Genomic DNA, 22,136 nt, shown 5'->3' on the forward strand with positions numbered 1-22,136 from the left:
TTTTTACTAAGCAGCTCAGGAGAGCCACCTAGTGTGCACCCTTCTCGTTCGGGCACAAAAATCTAACTGAGGCTTGGAGGAGGGTCATAGGGGGAGGGGCCAGTGCACACCAGGTAGTCCTAAAGATTTTACTTTTGTGCCCAGTCTCCTGCGGAGCCGCTATTCCCCATGGTCCTTATGGAGTTCCCAGCATCCACTAGGACGTCAGAGAAATATACATTATGGTGATATCCTGTGGACTTAGGAGAAATACCGTTAACACTGGGATATGATGAAGCAACAGCAGATTTGCACCAATCGGTCAAAGCTTTTCGGCCTCCCAGCATGCACTGGGCCCGTCCATATATCCCCGCCTCCTGGCTCAGGCAAATCAGTCGTATTCCAAAGCTCAAGGCAGGAGCATCATAGACAGCCCTAATCAGGCGAGAAGAACACACTTCAGAGTCCACAGGTTATCAACAGGATAACATTGGGATTTCCCAAAGCAATTTAGTGGTGGGGACGCTCCTGATTGGACAGGAGAATCCTTCGCCCAAATTCAGCGCCATAAGAGGAAAAAGGTATCCATGCCATGTCTAATGGATGTGCTAATGGAATACCATGTGGCTGCCTTACATATTTGTTCTGCTGAAGCACCACGTTGTGCTGCCCATGATGGACCTACCTTACGAGTAGAGTAAGCAGAGACATTAGCTGGGACAGGGAGATCAGCTTGAGAATACGCTTCTGAAATAGTCATCCGAAGCCACTTCGCCAGTGTCTACTTATCTTGTGAAATCCGTAGAGAATGGAGAGAATGAAGAGAGAATCTGTCTTTCTGATGGCACTGGTACAATCTACGTAGATCCTTAATGCACGGATGCATCTCCCACAAAAAGGCCCGGTACCTGGAAAGCCGGGACTATAATTTCTTCGTTAAGGTGGAATTTAGACACCACCTTGGTAAGATACCCAAATCTAGTCCTGAGAACTGGATAAAAAAAAAAAAAAAAAAAAAAAAATAAAAAAAAAAAAAAATCAGAAATGGGGAACGACATGACAATGCCCCTAAATCTGACACTCTTCTAGCGGACGCCATGGCCAGTAGAAAGAGAACTTTAGTCAATGCTGACACTTGCACTCTCAAGGAAGCCACCTTCAAACCTTTACCCATTCCTGACTGAAGGAATGCTAAGACCCTGGAAAACTCTGAAAGACTTGGGGTCCATTTCCCGTTCACTGCACGAATGAATATAGGTTTGCCATATTCGGTGATAAATGCGAGCTGAGGAAGGTTTCCTTGCTCGGAGCATAGTTTGAATTTCCTGTTGTGAGAATCCTCTTGTCTTCAGGATAGAGGTTTCAAGAGCCACGCCGTCAAAGACAGTCGATCCAGATGTCTGTGATAACAGGGACCCTGCATCAGTAGATCTGGACGTTGAGGGGGTAGGAGTGGGACATCCATCGACATTCTCTACAGATCTGTGTACCAATGCCTTCTGGGCCAAGCCGGAGCTATTAGTATCACGGCACCCTTTCCTTGCTTTATCTTTCTCACCACCCTGGGTAAAAGGGTGATTAGAGTAAACATAAGCCAGATGAAAGTCCCATCTCACTGACAGGGCATCCACAAAGATCGCTCTGGGATCCTTTGTTCTTGACCCGTATGCGAGAACTTTGTTGTTCTGACGGGACGCCATGAGATCGCTCTCTGGCAACCGCCACTTGTCTACTAGGGTCTGGAAGACCTCCGGGTGTAGAGCCCATTCGCTTGCCTGAATGGCGTGTCGACTGAGAAAGCCCACGTCCCAGTTTAGGACTTCCAGAACGAACATTGCTGACAAGGCTGGATGATGAAGTTCTGCCCACTTTAGTTTGTGACTTACCTCCGTCATTGCTTTTCGGCTGCGAGCTCCTCACTGATGGTTAAGGTACGCTACTACAGTCGCATTGTCCGAGGGTATATGAACTGGTTTTCCCCGAAGAATATCCTTTGCCTGAATCAGTGCCATGTATATGGCCAAAAGTTCCAATATATTTATTGGCAGGCAACCTTCTTCCTTGGTCCATTTCCCCTGGAAACACAACCTTCCTGACACTGCTCCACAGCCCTGGAAACTAGCATCTGTTGTCAGAATTTCCCAGTCTGATATCCAAAAGGGTCTCCCCTTGTCCAGATGGGATGTCTGTAGCCACCAGGCTAATGACCTTCTTACTTCTATCGTAAGAACCATAGTCTGCGTTATCAGCTGATGCAACCCGTTCCATTTGGCAAGGATCAAATTCTGCAGAGGCCTCAAGTGAAACTGTGCATGCTCCGCCATGTCGAATGTTGGACACCATCAATCCCATCACACGCATTGCTGCGTGAATGGATACCTTTTGACTGTGTAGCAAGTCATGAATCCTTGAGTGAACCTTGGATATCTTGTTCAGAGGTAAGATTACTCTCTGAAGACTTGAATCCAGTAAAGCCCCCAAGTTAGTCATATGCTGTGACGGAACCAGAGAAGATTTTGCCCTATTTATGAGCCACCAATGCCTTTGTGGACATGTTATGGTCTGTTGCAGATGACATAGGAGCAATTCCTGCGACTGTACCAGGATAAAAAGAACGTCGAGGTATAGAAAAATTCTTATCCCCTGCTGGCGCAGATAAGCTGCCTTTACCACCATAATCTTGGTAAATACTCTGGGGGTTGTGGCTAACCCAAAAGGTAGGGCCTGGAACTGAAAATGTTGTTGGAGGATAGCGAACCTGAGAAAGCACTGATAGGACAGTGCTATAGGAACATGTAGGTAAGCATCCTGTATATCCAAGGATACCATATAATCCCCTGGCTCCATGGCCAAAATAATGGAACGTAAAGTTTCTATATGAAGCAGAGGTACCCAAACGTACTTGTTAAGCACTTTCAGATTGAGAATGGGCTGAAATGACCCATTTGGTTTCTGAACTAGAAACAGGTTGGAGTAAAAACCCTGTCCTCGTTGCGCAGGAGGAACTGGAATGACTACTCCTGACTGAAGCAAATTCTCAACTGCCGCTTGCAAAGCCCTGGCCTTCACCTCTACCCGAGATGGGCTGGTACAAAAAAAAAAAAAAAAAAAAAACCTTCGAGGAGGGTGCTTCTTGAAGGCAAAAGCATAACCTAGAGATATCGCTTTCTGCACCCAGGCATCTGTTGTAGACTGCTGCCAGATGTGTGCAAACTGAAGAAGTCGGCCCCCCACCCTGGGATCCCCCAGGTGGAGGCCCGCACCATCAGGCTGATGGCTTATTATCTGTTTCACCACCCGGTCCTCTGGTAGCCCAATGCTTTTTAGTCTTACCAGACTTGTTGTATTGGGACTGCCTGCCATCACTTTTTCCTTTAGCTTTTCCTCGAGACCGAAAGGGTCGAACACCCGGAACTTTAGTTTTGAAATTGTATGTGGAAGGAAACTTTACCTTCTTGGAGTCTGCTTCTGACTCCAAAATATCTGTCAATTCTTTACCAAAAAGAATATCTCCAGAAAAAGGCAAAGGTTACGAAACGTTCTTAGATTCTGAATCAGCTTTCCACGTACGTAGCCAAACTGCTCTGCGTGCAGCGATTGTTGAAGCCGATGCCCTGGAGGTAATAGTACCCATATCCAATGCTGCTTCTTCCAAGGACATTGCAGCCTGTTTTATATGTGCTATATGGGATTTTTGCTCTCTAGATCAGGCATTCCCAACCACGGTCCTCAAGGCACACCACCAACAGTGCAGGTTTTAGTGATATCCAAGCTGCAGCACAGATGGTTAAATCAAAATAACTGAGTTACTAATTAAGTCACCTGTGCTGAAGCCTGGATATCACTAAAACCTGCACTGTTAGTGTGCCTTGAGGACCGTGGTTGGGAATGCCTGCTCTAGATGCTATTGAAAATTCCCCCTCCAATGCATCAGCCCAGGCAGCCACTGCCTTTGCCATTCAAGCTGAAGCCATGGCTGGCCTTATGACTACCCCAGACAGGGAAAAAATGTTTTTTAAAACTCCTATCCGTGACATCATAGAATGATGTTGAAGGCAAAAAGTAATGTATTTTTTCGCACTAATCACATGCTTATCTACTTTAAGAGTCACCTCCCTTTTTAAACAAACCCCAGCTGGAAGAGGATAAATGGAATTCCATTTCTTAGGAATTCTAAACTTATTGGGGGTAGCCCAAGCCTCTTCCGTGATTTCAGTCAGCTGATCTGACCCTGGAAACTCAGTCTTAACTGTTTTTGGACGTTTAAACACAGGTGCCTTGGTTTTTAACAGCCTCTGCTGAATCCTCTAAGGAAATGTCTTTCATTGCTTTAATTAACTCCGCTATATCCACTGACCTTCCTCCTCCTCTGCGTATGCCGAAGCAGAGTTTATTGAGCTTTCATCCTCTGATGAATTCTCATCTGAAACATGTGTAGCATGTGAGGGTGAAGATTTACTTACCACTGGCTTATCAGCCTGTTTCTTTTGAGAGGCTGCTGCTGGAAGTGATAAACCGCAGGTGAGAAGCTGCATGTATGGGTTAATCGTGTAACCTATCCCTGGTACAGGAGTTGGAGGAATTATCTGTTCAGCTATACTGGATAATGTCTGTGCAAACATAGCCCAAGGTGGATCAACCTGCACCTGAATCTGCCTTGTATTTTTCAAGAGACCCTGGTGAAAACTAAAACAATTTGCACAAACTATCCTGAACCAGATCGTGTGAGGTTAACACAGCTTTGCAAGACAAACATAATACGAGTGTTTGTGTTGCTGTGAGTGTATCTTCCTCACCATTGCCGCTCTTAGACATGATAAATAAGCAACACTTCCACAGTGTACTACACAATTTGTGACTGTAATCACTTTAAGCTTTTTAAAGTGACTTACAATCCGAACCCACCCATGCACCAGCATGGAGGATCAGAATAGAAAAAAAGAAAATGACAGAATATATAGTAAAGTCAGCAATCACACTAGCAGTCAGTCCCATGTTATACATTAGTATAATAAGCAATATGAGCACATCATCAACTACATTTTAAGTATGTAGGAGAACATATTACTAAATCATGTTTAAACAGATCTACCGTATTCACACGCATAGCAAAAGAAACCACAGTAATAGTATACAGACTCATATGCAATAGGCACTTATCTAACTATTCGTACTCAAAAAGGTAGAGAGAGACTTAGGGGGTAATTCAGACCTGATGTAGCAGCAAATTTGTTAGCAGTTGGGCAAAACCATGAGCACTGCATGGTGGGCAGATATAACATGTGCAGTGAGAGTTAGATTTGGGTGGGGTGTGTTCAAACGGAAATCTAAATTGCAGTGTAAAAATAAAAGCAGCCAGTATTTACTCTGCACAGAAACAAAATAAGCCACCCAAATCTAACTCTCTCTGCAAATATTATATCTGCCACACCTGCAGTCTACATGGTTTTGCACAACTGCTAACAAATTTGCTGCTACGATCAGGTCTGAATTACCCCTTTAGTGCTGTATTAACCGTACTCGGTAGAGTGGGATACAGGGAGACTTGCCTCGCTTCCAGGAACGATCAATACGTTAGCGAATGCTGAGTGGATCCAGACGCTAATAGTGTACACTGCCGCTTCATGAACCTATAGTGAACACAGACGCACCAGTCACACAGCTGCCTATGCTACGACCGGGTCCCCTTCGTGTACAGCGTCCGAGACGGAATCGGGAAACAGTTCATGGCGGGAGACTCTGAGGAAACTGGACATGAACTTGGGGGGGAAGCAGCGACCAAGAGTGCGTCTGATTCCCCACTGCTGACATCAACCCTAGGGATCGCGGCCTCATACTATTCCTGGAGCGTCTGATCCCTAAGGCCTAGTGCTGGTGCACCCGAGGTGGCAGACGCGTCAGCGACTGTTTGGTAGTCTGCTCCCAAAACAGTGCGGCTGTGTCTGTATTGCCCTTCTAAGTGGAACTGATGCCTTACCTTCTCCTTGTGCTCCAGCCACAGCCTGGTAACGTCTGCTGGACCTGCTAGTATATCTGACACAGACGCCCGCCGAAACAGCACTGTACTCGTGAGTAAGCGTCTTCGCGACCCGGCAGATAGTTGTTGGAGTGACTCTTTCTAAGGTATGTGTAAGACGCTTTTTAGACAGATCACTCAAGAAAAAAATAGTAAGACTATAAAAATAAAATAAGAAAGCTTAGTGCTGCTAAAAACCAGCAGCCCTCTTTCCATATTCCGGCTCCTGCCGCACCAAAAAACAAACAAACCTGATTTGCCTGAGCCAGGAGGCGGGGATATATGGACGGGCCCGTTGCATGCTGGGAGGCCAAAAAGCTTTGACTGACTGGTGCAAATCCGCTGTCACTTCATCATATTCCAATGTTATCCTGTGGATAACTTGTGGACCCTGCCGGAGAAAGGACATATTTGAGAGAAGGAACAAGATAACAGAAAGGGTGGGTAGATTTACACACCAGCACACCACTAACATACAACCACCAACGGCTGGTAACAACAGCAACACCTGAACAGGTAACTATAGAACATGAACCTGCAGAAAAGTCCACGCACTGAAGCGGACCACCAATATTGCTTATGGACTACGAGAAAAGGATTTACCGGTAGGTATTAAAATCCTATTTTCTCTAGCATCCATAAGGAAACTAGTACGATGGGAACGTCCCAAAGCTTCCGAACGGGCGGGAGTGTGCAGAGACTGCTGCAGCACCGCCTGCCCAAACTGGGTATCCTCTTTGGCCAGGGTATCAAATCTGCAGAACTTCACAAAAATGTTCTTCCCCGACCAGGTAGCAGCTTGGCATAGTTGCAAGCCCGAGACTCCACGGGCAGCCGCCCAGGAAGAGCCCACTGATCTAGTAGAGTGGGCCTTTAGAGATTTAGGAACAGGTAAGGCTGCCGAGCAACCCTTCTTCTGCGCATCATAGAGCACGAACAAGGAATCCATCTTTCGGATCATTGCTGTATGCTTGATATATATCTTCCAAGGCACACACAGCATCCAATGCCTCCAGAGGAACAGAAGCATCAGAACTGGACGGAACCACAATAGGCTGATTCAGATGAAATGCGGAGACAACCTTCAGCAGGAACTGCTGTCTAATCTGGAGGTCTGCTCTGTCCTCGTAAAAAAGACCAAGTAGGGACTTTCACACGATAAGGCCCCCAATTCTGAAACACGTTGAGCAGAAGCCAGGGCCAGTAACATCACAGTCTTCCACGTGAGGTACGTGTCTTCTACAGTCAACAGATGTTCAAACCAGGAGGACTGTAGAAATTTCAACACTACATCCAAAACCCAGGGTGCCGTAGGTGGCACAAAGGGAGGTTGTATGTACAGTACCCCTTGCAAGAAGGTCTGAACTTCTGGTAACGCTGCCAATTTCTTCTGTAAGAAAATAGAGAGCGCTGAAATCTGGGCCTTAATGGAACCCAGACATAAGCCCTTATCCACATCAACCTACAGATAATATAGGAAACGTCCCAAGTGAAACTCTGCAGGCTGATACGTGCGTTCCTCGCACCAAGAGACATATCTCCTCCAGATATGATAAGTGTTTTGACGTCACAGGTTTCCTGGCCTGAACAATGGTTGCAATAACCTTCTTGGAAAGGCTCTTGTGAGCTAGGATGTTCCGCTCAACCTCCATGCTGCCAAACGTAGTCGCCGTAAGTCCGGGTAGACGAACGGTCCTTGTTGAAGAAGATATCTTTTAAGTGGTAGAGGCCAAGGGTCCTCGACAGACATGTCCAGAAGATCCGCATACCATGCCCTCCGAGGCCAATCCAGAGCAATTAGAATTGCCTGGACACCTTGATTCCTGATTCGCTTTAGCACTCTTGGGAGCAATGGAATCGGAGGAAACAGGTAGACCAGCCGGTACGGCCAGTGCGTCCACTGCCCTCGTCTGAGGGTCCCTGGTCCGCGAGCAATACCAGGGAATTTTTTTGTTGAGATAAGAAGCCATCATGTCTATTTGTGGGCAACTCCACCAGTCGATCTGCTGAACACCAGAGGGTTGAGCCCCCACCGCCCCGGGTGGAGATCATGAAGACTCAGGAAGTCCACCTCCCTGTTGTCCACACCCGGAATGAAAATTGCTGACATGGCTCTTGCATTTCTACCTGCCCAGAGGAGTATCTTTGATACCTCTCCCATGCAGGCTCTGCTTTTTGTCCCTTCTTGTTGACTGATACATGCCGTGGCATTGTCCAACTGTACCTGGATCGCGTGATCCTTGAGTAGAGGAGAGGCTTGAAGTAGAGCATTGTAGATCACCCGAAGTTGCAGAATGTTGATTGGAAGGAGGCTTTCGTGGCCTGACCACCTGCCCTGAAACTGCGCCCCTTTGGTGACAGCTCCACATCCTCTCAGACTCAAATCTGTCGTGAGGAGGGTCCAATCCTGAATCCCGAAACTCATGCCCTCCAGGAGATTGGAGGACTGTAGCCACCACAGGAGGGAAGTCCTGCCCTGAGGCGACAGCTTAATCATCCGATGCATCTGGAGATGCGATCCGGACCACTCAGGAGATCCAACGGAAACGTTCTGGCATGGAACCTCCCATACTGGATTGCCTCGTATGAGGCAACCATTTTTGCTAACAATCTTATGTAGAGATGTATGGACACTCGAGTAGGTCAGAGCACCATGCGGACCATCTCCTGAAGTGTTTTCGCCTTGTTCTCTGGTAGAAATACCTTGTGGGCCACAGTATCTAGCAACATCCCCAGGAACAGGAGCCTTTGAGTTGGCTACAAGTTGAGGATCCACCCATGGTCGGATAGAAGACAGATGGTGCGGTCGACATGGAGCAACAAAAGCTCCCTGGATCTTGCCTTCACCAGAAGATCGTCCAGACAAGGGACCACATTGATCCCCTGGACCCGGAGTTGAAGCATCATTTCCGTCATCACCTTCGTGAATACCCTTGGGGCGGATGACAGGCTAAAGGGCAGTGCCTGGAAAGTGATCGTCCAGCAGGGCAAACCGCAGGTACGCCTGATGAGGGGGCCAAATCGGAATATGGAGATAGGCGTCCTTGATATCCAAGGAGACCAGAAATTCCTGTTCTTCCAGGCCCGCAATCCCTGTTCGCAGGGATTCCATTTTAAATTGAACACCCTCAAATAAGGATTCAAAGACTTCACATTCAGAATGGGTCTGACCGAACTGTACGGCTTCGGCACCACAAACAGGTTTGAGTAAAACCTCTTGCCGCGTTGCGGTAGTGGTACTGGAACAATGACGTGGTACTGGACCAACTTACGGATAAGCCTGTTGTAACGTAACTTGCATATCCTCCAAAGCTGGTAAGCTTGACCTGAAAAATCGTTGGAGGGCAGTACTGACGAACTCCAGCTTGTAACCCTGAGAAACGAGCTCTCTGATCCAGGCATCCCGGCAGGAAGTCTCCCAGACGCTGCTGAAGTGTCGCAGTCGAGATCCCCTCGGGGTGGGTGGGCACAGTCATGCTGAGGCCTTATAGTGGAAGCAAAACCGGTGGACTGTTCCCGAGAACTGGTGCTTGCAGGTTTTCTGGACTTACCTTGGGTGCCTCTACCCGCATTGGAGGCACCTCTGGCCTTCGATCGAAATCTGAGACCGAAAGGACTGGACAAATGGCCCTGGATAGGAGCGTCTCACTGGCACGGCCCCAGAGGTGAGGTAAGCGGATTTTCCAGCCGTAACTTTGGAAATACAGGTATACAATTCAACCCCAAAAAGCCATACCCCAGAAAAGGGGAGGGATTTCACACTATGTTTGGATTCTGCGTCTACAATCCACTGACGCAACCACAAGGCCCTGCGTGCGGACACTGCCATGGCAGACGTCCAAGCAATAATGTTCCCCATCTCCTTGAGGGAATCACAGAAGACACGCGTAGTGTCCAGATTGTGCTTCAGTAGGGTTACCATAGTAACTAAGGGCATATATCCCGAGAGACCCCCTGAATTTCAGTGGCCAAAGAATGAATAACATGGATCATCCAGCAACCCGCAATGATGGGTCTTTGTGAGAGGCCGGCTGCAGTGTACATAGACTTTAGGGTAGTCTATCTTCCAATCCCCAGGATCCTTCATGGTAAAAGGAGCCCGAGGCAGGCAGCACCGGCTTCTTAGACAGGCGAGAGAATGAAACATCCATGCCAGGGGTTTCCTCCCAGAAGTTTCTACCTTCAGGAGCAAATGGGAAAGTGCGCAAAAACTTTTTGGACACTTGGAATTTTTGTCTGGATTTTTCCAGGCCTGTTTCAATAAGTCATCTAGCTCTGGAGAATCAGGGAAAGGGACATTGGGCTTGTTTTGTACAAAGAAAAAAGACTGCTATAGCCATAATTAGGGGTTCAAAACCCTGAGTAGAATCGGGATCCCCATTAATGGACTCCAGATCATCTCCATCATCTTGTATATTTTCATCTGTATCAGATAGCAGCGCAGGTAAACCACGCTTCTGAGAACTTGCATGAGAGAGGAGGGGCTGTGCATCAGCCCTAGCAGCTAAATCTGCAACAGCTTGTTGCAGTAGCTGAGTTTTCTGCACAATAGCAGTGAGCTGGGAGGACATAAGACATCATAGTCTTAAGTGACCCTAACCAGTGGGGCTCTGGACCCTCTCCCCCAGCCTCTTCACTAAGTTGTGAAGACTGACTGCATTTTTCACAGGAAACAGTGTCATTAGATAATGGAGAGAATCTGGTGTGACATATACTGAAAAGCTTGTGCTTACCCATATTTCACAGTAAGTACAAAAACATACACACAGTTATAATGCAAGCCTGCCCTACTGTATGTGAGAGGAGACACACCCAGCACAGCCCTAGTGAGACTGTCAGCTCTGTAAAACACAGTATGCATTAACTAAATATGCTCAGGATAGTGTACACAAGCGTCTCTCCCCCTTTGCTACACCCTGTACCAGTTTTCCAGCGTGTCTGTGAGGCAGGAAGCGCTGTGTGTGTGCTGTAGACGGCTGCAGTAAGCAGAAGAAGGTGCCCAAACGCCCCAAGTACCGCTCCGAGGAAGCTCCGCCCCCAGGAAGCTGCACCCCCTCCAATGGCGCCGGAGCTGTACATATTTTTTATACTCTCAAAGTCTCCTAAACAGCTTAAAATATCACACAAGTGCTAGTTAAGCACTTTTGTGACAGTTTACACATGGGGATCTAGCGGGACCCCCCTTCCCCCCAGGGAGGGTCCCATACGCCGCGCCCGTGGTCAGCCGCACTTTGAACCGGGGGACCCCCCTAGCGGGACCCCCAGTTTGTACTCACCACCGATGTCACCTTCGGGCAGCGTTAGGTGTGCGTGGCGTGCTGCGGCTGTGACAGCCAAAGCGCAGTGCCCCACTGAACAACCACCCCTCAGGACGGTGGTCCTGCAGCGGGGAAGCGGCTCTGCACCTCGTAAGGCCTGGCCCACTCCGTGTAAACTTTAACTACTGCCGCAATCTTTCTACAATTACAGTCATCAGATCACGTTGTTTACCCATTACTTCATGAATGATACACTTCATTAATCCACGCATACCTTTGCCTTTCTGTTCTTATACACAGATTCAGACATTCAAAAACGGAATCATCTGCGGAATAGCTACTTTGCATAAAATAACCTGGTGGTAATCATAATTTGTCCACTCAATGTAAATATGGTGCAAAATAAATATAACTAAGAATTATGGCAAGAATCTTATCCTTTTTTTTGTGGCGTCACAAGGAGTCCGCAGCACCTTACAAAGTACATAAACAAATAAGAAAAACCTAGAAAAACCAGCGACTTACAGTACAATGGTTCATCAGCGAACATAACACTGAAAGATGCATCAGGGGGGCAAAAAGATAGTTAGGTGTGGGTCTTGAGAAACAGTTTGAAGCTTTATAAAGAGGTGGAGAGATCGAGAATACCCGATATGAGGAGTAGCAAATACAAAAAATACAAAATCCAGGTAGGAGTGGGAGGAAGTAATCAGTAGGCAGGAGAGGTGGCATGAATCAGTGGAGCAAAGAAAATGGGTGGGAGTGTAAAGGGAGAAAAGGTCAGATGTAAATGGGAGAGGAATCTGTGAGGGCTTTAGAAGTGATTGTGAGAAGCTTGAATTGGATTCTAAAGGGGAAGAGTAGCCAGTGTAGGGCTTGTAAGAGAGGGGAGACAAACATAGCAAGTTTGGAAAGGAAGATGAGCTAGACAGCAGCACTGAAAATAGACTGGAGTGAATAGAGGCAGTTGTCAGGGAGGCCAGAAAGGAGGAGGAGATTACAGAAGTCTAATCTGGGAAAGACCAGTGAGTGGATGTGGGTCTTCGTAGCATCCAGGGTGTGACGGGGTCTGATCCTGCCAATGTTTTTGAGATGAAAACAAGAGGTACTGCATGTGTTGTTTGAAGGAGAGGGATGAGTCAAGGATCACACCAAGACAGCATACTTGGGAGCTAGAGTAAATAGTTGTGCCATCAATAGATAATTCAATTGTGGGAGGTGAGGTTATGCGGGAGGGTGGGCAGGTGATCAACTCAGTCTTCAGCCCTGGGACATCCAGGCAGAGGTAACTGAGAAACAGATGGATATACGAGTGAGAAGAGAGAGAGGGAGAGGTCAAGGTAGGAAAGGTAGATTTGAGTCTCATCAGCATACATATGACACTGGCTGTCAAAAGGACCAACAAGCTTACCTAAAGAGGATGTATAGAGGGAAAAGGAGAGGTTCAAGCATAAAGGACTTGGGGGACAGCTACTGTTAGTGGAAGTGGGGGGGGGGGATGTAGGAGATGGAGTCATGAGACAGAGAATGAACAATTAGAGTGGTAGGAGGACATCCAGGAGAGAGAAGTAGACTTGGTGAGTGAAGTATTTGCAGGAGGAGATGCTATTCCATGGTGTCAAAAGCAGAAGAGAGGTCAAGGAGAATTTGAAGAGAGTAGTGGCCCTTGGATTTGGCAGCAAGAAGGTCATTGCAGACTTTTGTGAAGGCAGTTTAAGAGGAGTGGAGAGGATGGAAGCCATAATGAAATGGGTCAAGAAGGTAGTGTTAGGAAAGAAAGACCGTAAGGTGGTTATAAACAGTGGGCTCAAGAGATGGGTCGGTAGTTGGCAGTGTTAGGATCAAGGGTAGGTTTTTAAGAATAGGGGATACAATGGCATGCTTGAAGGCAGAGGGGACAAACAATACATGAAATTTTTTGCAGATATCTGGTGAATTTGGAATGCCAGAGTTGAAGCAATGATCCGCAAGGGGGAATAGTGGTCACTGGAGCATCAGAGTCAAGAGCAGAAGTAAGGGAGACACTGCATATGGGGGAAAAAAAAGGGGGGGGGGAGAGAGAGAGAGAGAGAGAGAGAGAGAGAGAGAGAGAGCGCGATATGAGTGAAACAGGGAGTCAATAGCCTCAATGTTACACTTCGTGATGGTAGCCTTAAGCAGCATAGGTGGTGAAGCGGAAAGGGAAATATGACACTGGTAAATGACAAACAGATCAAGTGAGTGCCCACTCACAAATCGGGAGTGGTAAGGTCCAGTGGGAGAGACCAAGTGATGATGTAAGGCACAGGTTCTCAAACTCGGTCCTCAGGACCCCACACGGTGCATGTTTTGCAGGTCTCCTCACAGAATCACAAGTGAAATAATTAGCTCCACCTGCTGACCTTTTAAAAAGTGTCAGAGTAATTAATACACCTGTGCACTTGCTGGGTTACCTGCAAAACATGCACGGTGTGGGGTCCTGAGGCCTGAGTTTGAGAACCACTGATGTAAGGTTAAGGAGTTTATATGCAGAGGATTTCCTGGGGATATCGACTGGGATGTTCAAATCACCTAAGACAACAGAGGGAATGCCTGGAAGCAAAGTTGTTGAGAAATTTGGTGGGAATGCCAGGGGGGGGGATGGTAAATGACAGCTACTCTGAGGTGAACAGGTTAAAAGCGGCATATACAGTAGCATGGACCTCAAATCATGAGAATGTAAGGGACGGTTCTGGTTGTATGGTAGGTGTAGCCGGGGGATAGAAGGACCCCAACCCCACCACCATATATGAGAGAGAGAGAGAGAGAGAGAGAGAGAGAGAGAGAGAGAGAGAGAGAGAGAGAGAGAGAGAGAGAGAGAGAGAGAGAGAGAGAGAGGTGTGAAGATTCAGGGTTGCTGTAGTGTTGGTGAGATTAATTTGGATGGCAGAGATAAAGAGGGGGGTTGTGTTGGTGCAAGTTCTCCGAGTTAGGAAGGATAAATGCAGGGGGTAGGCAGGGAGGGAGTACATTGTGACGCAGAACGAGGTGGATGGGGTAGTAGGCCCATGGTGTGGCACTGCTGAATGAAGGTATGGTAACAGGAAAGGAGGGAATGGGAAACATGGGGGTATTACAAGAAAAAAAAGGAGGGAAGAGGAAATGTAGAAGATCGGAGGGGGGGGGGGGGCAGCTTTAAATCCTCAGGGACAGGTTAAAATATTAGTCAGCTAAGTTGTTGCATCATACAGAAATGGGGGAATGGCGCATGGGAGCATTATACAACTGGAGGGGCGGTGGGGCAAAAGATTTTTGTACTTCTTATAAACCTCCGCTGGGATGTCACCAGGGACAACTAGTGGAGTCTAGATACTATAAATGTGCAGTGTATAAATTAGGGATGGATAGTTAATGTAATTTCTTCTTACTTTTGACACACTTTAAGCATCTTAGTACAGGTTGAGTATCCCTTATCCAAAATGCTTGGGACCAGAAGTATTTTGGATATCGGATTTTTCCGTATTTTGGAATAATTGCATACCATAATGAGATCTCATGTTGATGGGACCTAAGTCTAAGCACAGAATGTATTTATGTTTCATATACACCTCATACACACAGCCTGAAGGTAATTTTAGCCAATATTTTTAATAACTTTGTACATTAAACAAAGTGTGTCTACATTCACACAATTCATTTGTTTCATATACACCTTATACACACAGCCTGAAGGTCATTTAATACAATATTTTTTAATAACTTTGTGTATTAAACAAAGTTGGTGTAGATTGAGCCATCAGAAAACAAAGGTTTCACTATCTCACTCTCACTCAAAAAAAATCCGTATTTCGGAATATTTGGATATTGGATACTCAACCTGTACATACTAAACTTTCTCATTTAGCTCTTTTACATTAAATGAGCTAGACCGTTAATAAGTTTAAGACGGAATGCCTTAATACCAAGGTTATATAAACAATTGTTTGAGCTACTTACAATAATAATCTGCAAGCTTCATTGTTATGTCCACCCATAGAGTCATAGTAGGTTATTGACTTTTTCCTAAAATCTACCACCTGTGAAATAAATATATTAAGATTACTGAACACTATTTTCATCAGGAATACAATATTATGAATTACAAAGTTAGTCAGTTCTAAAACCCATTCACACTAAGCAAAACGTCACGGTATTTCTTTCTAGCAAAGCAATGAGGCTAGGAGTGGTTTTGTTAACAAATAAGAATCATCCCTGATCAGTGATATTATAGATAGATAGATAGATAGATAGATAGATAGATAGATAGATAGATAGAGATAGATAGATGTGTGAAGCCACGTACTCAGCAACCCTCTGCCTTATTCATCTTTATGAAGGGGCGTGCGGGCCCCAGAACGTCTGTATGCTTTTGTGAATGCAATATATTTATCTTCTCAAGTCTAAGGGTGCTGCTGGTCTTTTCTATTATAATGCATTATATACAGGCACTTACGATCGATGTATAAAAAAAACCAACATGAATTAGAAGGTACTCACCAGACTTGCAGAGAAAGATGTTTGGTGACACTGTACACAAGGAATGTCTTTACATAGGTCCTAACAATGGATTGAAATTTTTTTTTTTTTTTTTTTAAGTGCTTGAATAAATACAAAACATTTTATCTGCAAGTCTGGGGAGTGCTTTCTACAGTAGTTCAGATTATATGGAGTAGTCCGAAAATATGGTGCCTAGGATCTTTACATAAAGTTTGAACCCTAGCAACCACATTGCTGAATGTGAGTGCATTATATGCTATGATATTATAGATGGATATATAAATAGCTCTCTCTCTACCAAACTACCTACCAATCTATCTCCTCCTTGCTGTTGGTGCCTTGTGAATAGTTCCTTACTTATTCCGCTTTCACATCACAATAAGCGGGTCGCACCCAGGACTTGTACACTGGTCCTTCCTGGGTGTGACCCGCTCAAGACCCCTTTCAGACTGGTGGCACCAACCAGGCATTGGTGATGTGCGCGGAGGCAGAGTATGGAGAGCAGATCATCTCCAAGTGGCGCCTCTCCCTATAAAGTGAACTAGTCCTGGGTCTTCAACCTGGGAATAACCCTGCTTCATTACCCGGGTTGAAATACCAGGTCAGTTGTACCAGGAAATTCTAACATACCCCTTCTTTCACTCCGCACCTCGACCCGGCAATATACATATATAATATAGTTATTTGTGAGATGTTAAAGGAGTATAAGTGAAGTACTATTCCAATTCAACTCCCATGGCACCCACAACATATGTATAAACAACATCACAAGTGCAAATAAACTGAAAACTTTTTATTAAATAACTGAAGCAATGTCCTACTAAACTGAGCGTCAGCAGAAAATATAATAGGCTGACGATAAGGTCATGTAAAGGTAATAAGAGATTACCACACTCTGCTGCCTTGTATTAAATGATCTACTGAAGCCAAAACCACCAACGCCCAGGAATTTGCTCTGTCCTTGTATAATGCACATTTATTATTTCAGGCATTTCACATCTGTTCCCCTTAAAAATCCTGCACAACAATATCCTTACCCCATCTTGGTGAAGCATCTATCTAAAGAACACGTTCTTGACATAAAAGGCCCAAAAAATTTGTAAAAAATAAAAAAAAAAAAAATCAAATCATCATCATTATCGTTATAACAGGCTTACCGTTGAAACCGCTATTTCTCCTAAGTCCACAGGATAACATTGGGATATGAGGTAGCGACAGCAGATTGGCACCAAACGATCAAAGCTTTCAGCCTCCCAGCATGCAACGGGCCCGTCCCTATATCCCAGCCTCCTGGCTCAGGCAAATCTGTTGTTTTTACAAAGCTCAAGGCAGGAGCATCATAGAGAGCCCTAATCAGGCGAGAAGAACACACATGCACACCCTTCCGTACAAGAAGGAAGAGGTTAGCGAGTAAAAGGATCCTCAAATCAGGTGCGTCAGGGTGGGATCTCTGTGGATCCTGTGGACTTATGAGAAATAGCATTATCAACGGTAAGTCTACCATAACGATTATTTCTCCGGCAGGGTCCACAGGTTATCCACAGGATAACATTGGGATGTCCAAAAGCAAAATTTAGTGGTGGGGACGCTCTTGATTGGACAGGAGAATCATTCACACGAATTCAGCATCGTGAGGCGCAAAGGTATCAAAGGCATAATGTCTAATGAATGTGTTAATGGAAGACAATGTGGCTGCCTTACATATCAGTTCTGCTGAAGCACCATGTTGTGCTGCCCATAATGGACCTACCTTACGAGTACAGGTAAGCAGAGACATTAGCTGGAACAGGGAGATCAGCTTGAGAATACGCTTCTGAAATGGTCATCCATAGCAACCTCACCAGTGTCTGCTTATCAGCAGGCCATCCTCTCGTAGAGAGCGAAGAGTCTGTCTGTTTTTCTGATGGCACTGGTATGATCCACGTAGATCCTTAAGGCACGGACTACGTCCAACTATGCATCTCCTGCAGAAAGGCCCAGACCCTGGAAGGCCGGGACTACAATTTCTTCATTAAGGTGGAATTTATACAGCACCTTAGGAAGATACCCAGATTTGGTTCTAAGAACCGCTCTATCTGGATAAAAAAAAAAAAAAAAAAAACGGAAAAGGAGGGTGATTTAACAATGCCCCTAAATCTGAAACTCTTCTAGCTGAAGCATTGGCCAGTAGAAAGAGAACTTTAGTTGTCAACCATTTAAGATCCACTCGTTTTAGTGGTTCAAATGGAGCAACTTGTAGGGCCTTTAGGACTAAACTTAAATCCCAAAGGTACTGTAGGAGGAACAAAAGGAGGTTAAATGTGCACCATTACCTGGAACAAAACTGCACACATCCTGTAGGTTAGAAATGTTCTTTTGGAACCAGTCAATACTAACACTTATACTCTCAAGGAAGCCACCCGTAGACCTTTCTCCATTCCTGCCTGAAGGAATGCCAAGACTCTGGAAACTCTGAACGCCCTAGGGTCAAATTTCCGGTCACTGCCCCATTGAATATAGGCTTGCCATATTCGGTGATAAATGTGAGCGGAGGAAAGTTTCCTTGCTCTGAGCATTGTTTGCATTACCTGTTGAGAATCCTCTTGCTTTCAGGATGGAAGTCTCAAAAGCCACACCGTCAAAGACAGTCGATCCAGGTGCATGTGATAGCAAGGACCCAGAGACAGTAGATCTGGACGTTGAGGGAGTTGTAATGGGAGCATCCATCAACATCCTCTGCAGATCTATGTACCAATGTCTTCTGGGCCAAGCCAGAGCTATTATTAGTATCACGACGCCCTTGTTTTGCCTTTCGCATCACCCTGGGTAACAGGGTGATTGGTCGAAACACATAGGCCAGATGAAAGTCCCATCTCACTGATATGGAATCCACAAAGGTCACTCTAGGATCCTTTGTTCTTGACCCGTATGCAGGAACTTTGTTGTTCTGACGGGACGCCATGAGATCTATCTCGATCTCTGACAACCACCACTTGTCTACTAGGGTCTGGAAGACCTCGGGGTGTAGAGCTCATTCGCTTGCCCGAATGGCATGTTGACTGAGAAAATCTTCCCAGTTTAGGACTCCCGTAATGAACACTGCGGACAAGGCTGGATGATTAAGTTCTGCCCACTTTAAACGTGCAACTTACCTCCTCCATTGGTTTTTGGTTGCAAATTCCTCCCGGATGGTTGAGGTCCGCTACTACCGTTGCATTGTCAGAGCGGATTTGAACTGGTTTCCCCTGAAGGATGTTCTTTGCCTGAATATATATATATATATATATATATTATATATATATATATATATATATATATATATATATATTATATATATTATATATATATATATATATATATATATATATATATATATATATATATATATATATATATATATATATATATATATATATATATATATATTTTTTTTTTTTTTTTTCTATCTCTATCTCGAAGTACCTATACACATTTATTGGCAGGCAACTTTCTTCCTTGGTCCACTGCCCCTGGAAGCAACTCTTTCCTGACACCCCTACCCAGCCCTGAAGACTAGCATCCGTTGGCAGAATTTCCCAATCTGATATCCAGAAGGGTCTCCCTTTGTTCAGATGGGATGTCTGTAGCCACCAGGCTAATGACCTCCTTACTTCCAGAGGAAGGACCACAATCTGCGTTTTTAATGGTCTGATGAAAACAATTCCATTTGTAAAGGATCAGACATTGCAGAGGCCTCGAATGGAACAGAGCATACTCCACCATGTCTAAACCATCAACCCCATCACACGCATTGTGGCATGAATGGATACCCTTTGACTGTAGCAGCTCCTGAATCCTTGACTGAATTTTGGATATTTTGTTCAGAGGTAGAATTACTCTCTGAAGACCTGAATCCAGCACAGCCCCCAAATGAGTCATCCGTTTTAAACAGTACCCAGCCGGAAGAGGATAATGGGAATTCTATTTATTTGGAATTCTAAACTTTTTACTAGGCCTCTTGCATAATTTCCATCAGCTGTTCTGACCCAGGAAACTCGGTCCTAACTGTCTCGGGACATTTAAACACAGGTGCCTTATATTTTAACAAAGGCTCTGCTGCCTCCTCTAAGGATAGAATGGATTTCATAGCACTAATCAGCTCAGGTATGTCCACTGAGCTGAGGCCTTCCTCCTTGTCTCTGTGGCCCTCATTCCGAGTTGTTCGCTCGCATTGCACACGCTAAGCCGCCGCCTACTGGGAGTGAATCTTAGCTTATCAAAATTGCGAACGAAAGATTTGCAATATTGCGAAAAGACTTCTCTGTGCAGTTTGAGTAGCTCGAGACTTACTCTTTTAGTGCGATCAGTTCAGTGCTTGTCGTTCCTGGTTTGACGTCACAAACACACCCAGCGTTCGCCCAGACACTCCTCCGTTTCTCCAGCCACTCCCGCGTTATTCCCAGAAACGGTAGCGTTTTTTCACACACTCCCATGAAACGGCCAGTTTCCACCCAGAAACACCCACTTCCTGTCAATCACACTTCGATCTCCAGAACGAAGAAAAAACCTCGTAATGCCGTGAGTAAAATACCTAACTGCATAGCAAATTTACTTGGCGCAGTGCGAACATTAAGCATGCGCATTTAGCGGAAAATCGCTGCGATGCGAAGAAAATTACCGAGCAAACAACTCGGAATGACCACCTGTATGCAGACGCGGAGTGCGATGAGTCCTCATCCTCCGACGAGTCCTCATCTGAAAGATGTGTAGACTGAAGATGTAGTTTCATGTCTATGTGATTTACTTACCATTGCCCTTTCAGCCTGCTTTTGCCGAGAGGCTGCCAATTCCTGTGCTGGATGTGATAAACCCTAAGTGGAATGTTGCATGTCAGGGTTAATAGGGTAACTTATCCCTGGTATAGGAGCTGGCATTATCCGCTGAGCTATACTGGATAATGTCTGTGCAATAGTAGCCCATGGGGGTTCAACTTGAACTTGTGCCTGCATCGGCTTATTTAAGAGGCTTTGGTGAAGGCTAAAACAATTTGCACATTAATCGCTTTTGAACCAGATCCTGAGAGGTTAACCCAGCTTCGCAAGACAAACATGAAATGAGTGTTTGTGCTGCTGTGGAGAGTGTATCCTCCTCACCCTTGTCTCTATTAGACATGATCAATAAATCACACACCTGTACCACACAATTTGTGACTGCAATCACTAAGTTTTGTTAAAGTGACATACAATCCGATGCCTCCCTGCTTTGCACCAGCATTGAGGATCGCAATACAACGAAGACTGACAGAATTATTAGTAAAGTCAGCAATCAGTCACAGGTTATACATTAGTATAATAAGCAATATGAACACATAATCAACTACAGATACATTTCAAGTATGTAGGTGAAACAAATTACATTTAAACAGCGAAAGAAACCCCAGTAATAGTTTACAGATTCATATGCATCAGGCACTTATCCAACTATTCGTACTCAAAGGAAGAGAGAGACTTAGTGCTGTATCACAGAGCAGGATACAGGGAGACTTCACCCCGCTTCCAGGATCAATCAATACGTTAGCGAACGCTGAATGGATCCAGATGCTATTAGAGTACACAATCGCTCCATGAACCTACAGTGAACACATATGCCCAAGTGAACCCTGATGCATCAGCCACACATGCTGCGACTGGGTCCTTTTAGATACACAGCGTCTCAGACGGAAGCGGTTCATGAGGGGGGATACTCAGAGAAAACTGGTCATGAACCGGGGAGAGGGGCGACCAAGGGAGCGTCTTATTCCCCACTGCTGACATCAACCCTAGGGATTGTGGCCTCATACTACCCCATGAACCTATGATCCCTGAGGCCTAGCGCTGGTGCACCCGAGGTGGCAGCCGCGTCAGCGACTGTTCGGTAGTCTCCATCCCGAAACAGTGCGGCTGTGTCTCGCGTTTCCCCTATTAAGTGGAACCGATGCCTTACCTTCTTCCCGTGCTCCGGCCACAGCCTGGTAACGTCTGCTGGACTTGCTTGTACAACCTACAGAGACACCCGCCGAAACAGCACTGTACACGTGGGTATGTGTTGTCGCGACCCGGCCAGGAGTTGATGGAGCGACTCTTTCTAAGGTATGTATAAGACGCTTTTTAGAAAGTTTGCTCAAAATATAATAAAACTATAAAAAAAAAAAAAAATTATGGCTGCTAAAAACCAGCATCCCATTGACCATGGCCTGGCTCCTGCCGCCCCAAACAAAAAACTGATTCGCCTATAAACGCAGTCTCCAGCAAATTCGTAAAAGACTCAGAAGAGGTAAGCACCTGGCAACTCAAGTTAGGATTTAAAGCCAAGTGCTCTTGGTAAAAGACCTACACAAAAAAACAGTTAACTAAAAGCCCGGCCAAGCAACTCCGCCTCCCGGCACTCTGTTT

General features: G+C 45.6%; 1 protein-coding gene across 2 annotated transcripts in view; it reads right to left on the reverse strand.

The window, feature by feature from the left end:
• The window catches only part of SENP1 (SUMO specific peptidase 1), a 150,668-nt gene that overhangs the window by 22,247 nt on the left and 106,285 nt on the right, over positions 1–22,136 (reverse strand). For both annotated transcript variants that reach the window (XM_063952244.1, XM_063952245.1), the window contains exon 15: positions 15,208–15,287. In XM_063952244.1, coding sequence (XP_063808314.1) covers positions 15,208–15,287 — 80 coding nt within the window. The remainder of the gene's footprint in view (positions 1–15,207; positions 15,288–22,136) is intronic.

The sequence above is a fragment of the Pseudophryne corroboree genome, chromosome 2, assembly GCF_028390025.1.
Source record: "Pseudophryne corroboree isolate aPseCor3 chromosome 2, aPseCor3.hap2, whole genome shotgun sequence".
In the NCBI taxonomy this organism is placed as follows: Eukaryota; Metazoa; Chordata; class Amphibia; order Anura; family Myobatrachidae; genus Pseudophryne; species Pseudophryne corroboree.